Raw genomic sequence first — 7,184 nt, 5'->3', positions numbered from 1 at the left:
CTCTTGATGCAACCCAGGATACGGTTGGCCTTCTGGGCTGCAAGTGCACATTGCCAACTCGTGTTGAGTCTTTCATCAACTGAAACCCCAAATCCTTCTTCACAGGGCTCTCAAGCCATTCTCCACCTACTCTGTATCTGTGCTTCCCCCAAGATCTTTAGACCTTCACTTCTGATCCTATGTGAGATTTCCCAACAATCTCATTACTGATTCCTGAGCTTCTAGATAAGGTGCATATAAATGTGTCTGAGCTCCAGATAGCCTCTGAATCCATACTGCTACTACATGCAGTATCACACACGCATAACTTTGTTCTCTACCTTCCATCGTCTTACATTCTTAAGGAGGTATGGAAAGAATTTAAAAGTACCTATTCTACTTCTGTGAACTTCTCATTTCTCCAGACTGGTTCCTCTGAACCCCTCACTTCCTTCCAGATGAGGAATGCTCACAGGGGCTTGGCAGTGGACTAAACTCACTGTGTGAGGAGTTTTAATTTCCTAGCAAAGGAAAGAACCAGGGTAATGCAGGCATGTGAGAGCCGCTCTGTGCGAGGGGGGTCCCCGTTCCAGCGGTGCGGGATTAAGTGAGCACAGTTTAACTTTGGCAGCGGAGGCCAGGCTCCCAGTTCCTGAGAGAACCAACTTTAGCGAAGTTTTCGCTACGACACCGGTGAGTTAGAGCCCGCATAGATGGGGAACGTTTACGGACTATCGGGATCAACCACAGGCCTTGGCCGGCTCCCAGCCCGACGCCGCCCGCCTCAAGCGCCGGGCCCCGCCGCCATCTTGTTATCAGTGCCGTACACTGCCGGGCGGGGGCGGCCGCGCACGCGGGGCCGCTGCGGCATGGTGCGGGGCAGGGCGCTGTGGAGCTGCTGCCTGCAGCTCGGCGCGCTGCCCTCGGCGGTGTGCTGCGCGGGCGGGAAGCCGCAGCCGTTCGACAGCTCCTGCTGGAGAGCCGCGGAACCGCCGCGGAGGGGGTGGAGCGGCACCATGGAGGAGGAGGAGGAGGGAGAAGAGGACGGGACCGCTCAGGGGCAGCGGCCCAGGAGGTGAGCGGCGCGTCGGGCTGACGGCCGCTGCCCCGCGCCTTCCTGTGGGCAGGGAGGGCTCTGCGGGCGGGACCGAGCGGAGCCGGCGCTCCGGGAGCCGTGCGGAGGGAGCACCTGCGCGCCCCGCCGCCTCCACAGCCCGGCCGGGATCCGAGCGGTCGCAGCGACGCACCTGCTGCCGGGAAGGCGCGGCGGCGCCGGCCGACGGTCCGGTATCGGGGTCCCGCCGGGTGGGGAGGGAGCGGGGCAGGGCCAGACCGGACGGCCGCTTTGGCGAAGTTGGGCGTGGGGGGAGGGTCCCCGGGCCGCAGCCCTGCCGCCGGCCGCGCTGCGGTGTCTGCCGGCGCGGGGTCGGGCTGAGGATGGGTCACCCCGGCTGGAGCTGCGGGCTCTGCCCCGTCCCGGGGTTGCGGACCGCGTCCGCCTCGAGGAAAGTGACGCGGAAGAAGAAGTCCTACTTCATCCCCGCCGCCCCCGTGGCCGTGCTCGGTTTTACCGTGAGCGGACGGGAGGTAACGCTGCAGCATCGCTCCCGGAGCGACGCGTTATGTAACCTCCCGGCTAACGCGCTCCGAGGAACTGACGCCTCGGCGGCCGCTCCCGTAAAAAGGGACGCACGGACGGCGTTCCTCCTGCGCTGTGTGATGCAGACGTGAAGTGGTAGATATTAATTAATAGAGTAATCTAATATAATTAGTTCAGTCAAATAATCTGAATGATCGGCTGTTATCTCTAGTAAGGGCTTAGGTAAAGTATTTCTTGAATATCTTGGCTGCATGCGGTTGTGTCTGTGTTAGACTTCAGCTGAAGAGACTGTGATTTATTTTCACTTAGTAAGTAAGTCACGTACCATAGCGAGTCTGAAGCAAGTTCTCAGCCTCTCATTTGAAGTACAGTTTGCATTTAGGACTTTCCTTTTTATTTTTCAAATGACTCCAAAGAAAGTGACATCAAAAATTAAAGGTCAGGAAAGGAAAATAATGAATTTCATCACTTTTCTGACAGAAGGCTTTTAAAAATGGCCATGGATTTTTCTTCACAGTGGCTACTTTACAAGTTAATGAGGTAGGAAGAGTGATTAATTTTACAGATATGAACCACAAACCGCAAATAAGATAAATCCCATACTGCTTTGAGAATCGTTGCAGCAATTGCTTGAGAAATGCCTGATATAGTCTGAAAATGGAATCCCTGTCACGAGAAGATAATGGCCGGACTGAGAAGCCCACTCTGATGTAGGCAGTGTGGCGATGAGGAGGAAGTTAGGGTTGGAAGTGAAACTGGTACAAATAGCAGCGAATGGGGCTTTGGCTCGGTTCAAATTGAAAGAGATCTGTGGCCTTTTGTAGAGGAAGCGTTCTGGTATTGTTATTTTCTTCCCTTGTATAGGCTAAGTGGATTTGAGGAGTTAGCTCAGCAGCAACCTACTGTTTCCGTAACTTCTGTGATCCCTAGATTGCAACAGAACTGCTAATTCACAATTTAAGGCTTTCTTTTTCTTCTGTAAATGAGAAAGCAAATGTTTTGTCTGCGATGAAGAAAATGCTAATGCTGTCATATTAATTAGTGCCTTTATGTATAACACGTGCAGTGAAATTATTTTTTCCTTTTGGTCACATCTGTAAATCTGTTCCTGATATCAGTTTAACTTTTTGATCAATTGCTGTATGTTTGTAGGTTGTAGTCAGGATTCTCATTCTAACACGCTCAGAGCACAATTGCAGTAAATCACTTGGTCATCCAGCCTCTATGTGCAGCTTGAATGACAGGGATTTTTCTATATGGCAGATGTACATGGTTTGAATATTCTTAGAAAACCTTGGAGTTGAGTCATATTATTTGTTGCTTGCATGTAATATATTAGTGCATATATTAGCAGCTATAGAAAGGAGGTATAACATGGATTTTGATAGCCTATAACTGCATCAAAATGGATAGCTCTCACGGAGTTGTTCAGGAAAGAGAACTGGATGTTACCAAGTGACACCATGAGGACACTTGGCTGCAGTCCTCTGGTGTCCCCGTTGTGAGAAATAAAGTTTGGTGTGGTGTTGTGCGAGAGAGTGGTCAGGTGGTGAGGAATTAGGCTGTGTAAATTGAGAGATTTTTCTTGGGTAAGCCCTGCTAGCACAGTTAGTGCTGGTGGAACTGTCTGCTGAGCAAGGTTTGTTGTAAGGTGTCGATTTTTCATTGCATACAATGTTTGGAAGTAATTTAGTTTGTTTACGCTGAAGGCTCCCATGCTGTGGGCTGGTTTTTGAAGGAAGTTTTCAGTGCGGTTCAGCTATTTCTGATGATGAAATTATGGCAATAATGAGTTGTTTGTGAGCATCTATTTAGGCTTGTTAAAATGAAACACTTTGTCTCCTGAAAACTCCTATGTATTTAGAATGGTGCCTTGAGAATTAGTAGATGGCTCACATTTATGTTGGAGATGTGCTTTGCCTCCTTCAGAGGGGGAAAACAAACAAACAGCCTTAACATGAATGCTTTTGTTATTGACTAACAACAGAAGCACTTCGGATTTCTTTGAGGGTACTTGGAGAGGCCTCCCGACCTGTGGTTGTAGGGATAGAGAAAAAGGCTGTTTGTATATGGGGGAAAAGGGTGATGCCTTGGGATGTTCCCAGTTTCCTTCTGTATTTGTGTTATTCTGTATCTAGTGTTCTACTACTTATCATTCAGAAATTCTGTGTTTGGGAAGACTGATGACCTCATAGCTTAACTCTTGTGAAAGGTGGTCTTTGAACAGCTGCATTCAAGAAAAACATTTTTTCAGTAAAGAAAAGCTTTATTTTCCTTTCATTAAATGATGTGGAGATTATTTATTTGAATTTCAACACATCTAAGGTCAAGTGTTATAGTTTTGGCAAATCCATATGGCTAAGGGGAATGTGTATGTACATAGAAAGAGAGAAAGGATGTTATTTGGATAAGCAGAAATTCAACATATTGATGAAATCCAAGTGTGAAAGTAGATTAGAAAAGAATTTAGGGAAATATTTTTATATTACATAGAAATCACATTGGATACTGTGTGCTTAGACTCTGAACCGAAGAGTGGGAATTAAGTGAACCTGCATTTAAATATGTATATAAACAAAAATGTGTGTCTGTTGACTTAGCAATGAAAACTTGTTTAATGCTCAGGCATTGCTGCACTTCCTCGCTAACTGAGGCTTTGCAGGATTTAAAGGATTATTTTGATTGTGAGCCTAGAGAAAGTTTGCGTAGTAGTTTGTTCCTTACTGGCATGGAGAGAGAGAATGAAAAAAGAAAATTAACAGGCTTTGTAAATGAGGTGGAGATAGCAACTGGGGAGCTGCAGACATAAAAATGCCAGCACTGAATTGAAATGAACTGCTTCAGGTCCTGCTTTGCCATGTGGGTCCTATGGATGAAGGTGTTGGCAAGGCTTCTGTGCACTTCTATGGAACAGTTCTTACCTGTCTTTCTTTCTACCATAGTATGTTCAAATAGAGCCTTAGTCTCATTAAGTGTGGCAGTGTGGTGTTGTTTTGTTTTAGTCATATCTAATTGACATAGGGTGTTAGGCAGGGAGCCCTCTGGACAGAGTGCAAGCCTTTAAAACTTCATTGTAGTTGAGAAAAACCTGTGCTAACAGCACAGCATCAGCATCACGTAATGGCTTAAAATACTAAACCCGATCTGTGTTGTCTGTTAATGCATCTGAGAGGCTAAAGCGTGTTTGCAAATACTGAACTTTAAAGTTGGATCATTTCTTCTAACTGTAAGCTTCGTGCTGGAAGGGTTTGTGTCTGTGATTAATTGTGTTCACATCAGCAGACCAGCTAATGAAGAGCTCGTCCACAAGGCATTTATGCAGAGCTGATGCCAGAACACAGAGCTGGCTCAGGATCCTGTGACTGGATGGGTACAGTGAAAGGTTTGCTCTTTTAGAGCAGCTTCATTAGAATTTCTTGCAACTGTGAGCAGCTGTCCATGGAGATTATCCTTGCTGCTGGAGTCCAAAGGTTATCTGTACTCAGCTGTGTGCATGGGCTGTCTTCTGGTATTTTTCTGTTGACTTTAAAAATCGTCTGTATTTGAGTCACCATCCAGTGGTTGTCTTGCATGCCGTACAGCAGCCATACTGCATGAACTTTGCTTTCTGTGTGTGGTCAGCTGGAGGCCTGCGTAGCACAGCAGGCAAGAAAATTTTAACTACAGCTCCAGAATGTGCATCCCCCATTCCTCCTGATGCATTAAGTAAAAATAGAAAATGGGTTGTTTAGAAAGAGAGAGTACAGTAAAACACTTTAAAGTGAAGGGAGAATTGAGTCCTGCTTTCCTTCTGCCTTCCCCAGGAACAGCATGGAGCAGTGCTGCTTTTACACTGAATCTTAACAATGGTCCCATACGTGTCCAACCCACAGCTTTATGTTTTTGTTGCCCTCTACTTTTTTTTCTCTCTCTCTCTCTATGTATGTTTTAATACTTACATACATTAACTATATTCTGTATTTTATATGTTGTCTAAGACAGTTCCTTTTCACTCATTGTGGTCCAGGCGAGCCTAAAAGCTGGACAGTCATGGTAGACTGAGTTTTTAAATGTGATAGCCATATGCCTGTTCTTGGAAACAGAGATACAAAAATGAGGCTAGAGAAGGAAATGAATAGTTTTAGTAGGCATGTGTAGGTAAAGACACTGGAGGCTGGGTCTGTCATCTCAGTTCATATGCATGGTTCCTATCGGCAACTACTATCATGTAGCATCATAAACTGTAGAGAATACAGAATTTTGCTGCAACGTGTGTAACGCTAAATACAAGGCATAAACGTGTCGGGGGCTGTAAAACCCTGTCCTTATTGGATAGGGACAGTCAGCCAGCTGGGGCACCTGGATGGCAAAGGGATGGTTGCTGTGAGTTATCCCAGTTCCAGGAAGGGGCAGCTTCATGCAGTTTGTGCAAGTCCAGAGCTGATCACAGCACTGAGAAATAGCTGGCTCCAGGTACTGCTGGTGGATCTGACTAATGCCTGTTTGCATTTGTATCTGAGGGCACAGGAGGATGTAGCTGATAGCACCTGTAATCATTGTGAATAACTTCCTGTTGGCTTGGCACCCTTCCCTGCCTGAGCCAGTTTGTTGCTGTAAATTCTTGAGTGTTTATACAGTGATCTGCGTGGAAATGAGGGCTTCTGTAGGGGACGGGATGGTAAGGAGTGACTGTCTGCTGTATCAGCTCCTAGGGGGGTTCACCATATGCACACGTTTGTTTGTTTGTTTTTTTGCAAGCTAGAGGAGTACTGAGGATGTAGGTAGGTTGGCTGGCAGTGATGGCTGCTGAGGCAATACAGCTGTTGTAAGTTGCATCGCATTTGCTTTATTGGTAATTAATTTTTTTTTTTTCTCAGTAATGACTAAATAAAGCTTTGGTCCTCACATCTGTATTCATCCTAGTTCTTGGAGGTTTTCATAGGGAGGGCTATTTCTACTTTTGTTATTAACTCAGTTGTTCGTCTTTTTGTAATATCACACAAAATCATGATAGTCAGGATACTTGCAGGTAATTCATAAAAGCAGGGAAGGAACAGCTAGCAGCTTACACCTGTGCATGCAAGAAGGGAAGAAGGCTGTGGTAGCATGGCTTTGGGGGAGGATTGCGGTTAGTTTGAAAATAACCCGGGGAACAGGATGTCCCATAGAATCTCTAGCTGGCTCTTAAAATATCAAATGGTTTGAATAAAACTTCTGCAGTGCTTGTTCTTGCTTGCAACTTTTTACTGGAAATCTCAAATAATAAAAGTATTCATAGATCAGCTAGTTGCAAGATTGAAATCTTCTTTATGTGAAGTCTTAAGACCAAGAGCATCTGGTATAACTGCTGTTGCAACTGGCCTGGACAGCCTGAAGTACTTAACAATAAAGGTTTAAAGGCATTCAGAATTTTCCAGTCTCAAACTGTTCATTAATTAATGCAGACAATTTCAGACTTAAAGGAAAAATAAAAGCACAGCCAGAACTTAGCTGGCAGTGACTTGATGTTTTAGTGAGCAGAAGGCTTTTTTTTTTTTTTTTTTTTTTTAAACTGGTGTTCTGCATAGTGTTTGCAAATGCCTCTTAGCTGAAATCCTTTTTTCAGTTGCAAGTCAAAAGCATGCTT

At 45.6% G+C, this 7,184-nt stretch overlaps 1 protein-coding gene across 3 annotated transcripts in view; it reads left to right on the top strand.

Annotated features, from left to right (window-relative positions):
• Nucleotides 1-281: 281 nt before the first annotated feature.
• NAPEPLD (N-acyl phosphatidylethanolamine phospholipase D) overlaps nucleotides 282-7,184 on the top strand; it is a 20,516-nt gene continuing 13,613 nt past the window's right edge. Inside the window, exon 1 of one of the 3 annotated variants that reach the window (XM_042815650.1) lies at nucleotides 282-347. In XM_042815650.1, the coding sequence (XP_042671584.1) occupies nucleotides 286-347 (62 nt within the window). In that variant the 5' untranslated portion in view covers nucleotides 282-285. Of the gene's footprint in view, nucleotides 348-848; nucleotides 1,055-1,184; nucleotides 1,262-7,184 lie in introns of those variants that run through there. The other 2 variants (XM_042815649.1, XM_042815651.1) reach the window with 2 other exon arrangements.

The sequence above is a fragment of the Centrocercus urophasianus genome, unplaced genomic scaffold (genome assembly GCF_019232065.1).
Source record: "Centrocercus urophasianus isolate 14NV4802_14NV808 unplaced genomic scaffold, USGS_Curo_1.0 seq_15, whole genome shotgun sequence".
Lineage (NCBI taxonomy): Eukaryota > Metazoa > Chordata > Aves > Galliformes > Phasianidae > Centrocercus > Centrocercus urophasianus.
This window is presented reverse-complemented; position numbering and strand designations above follow the sequence as displayed.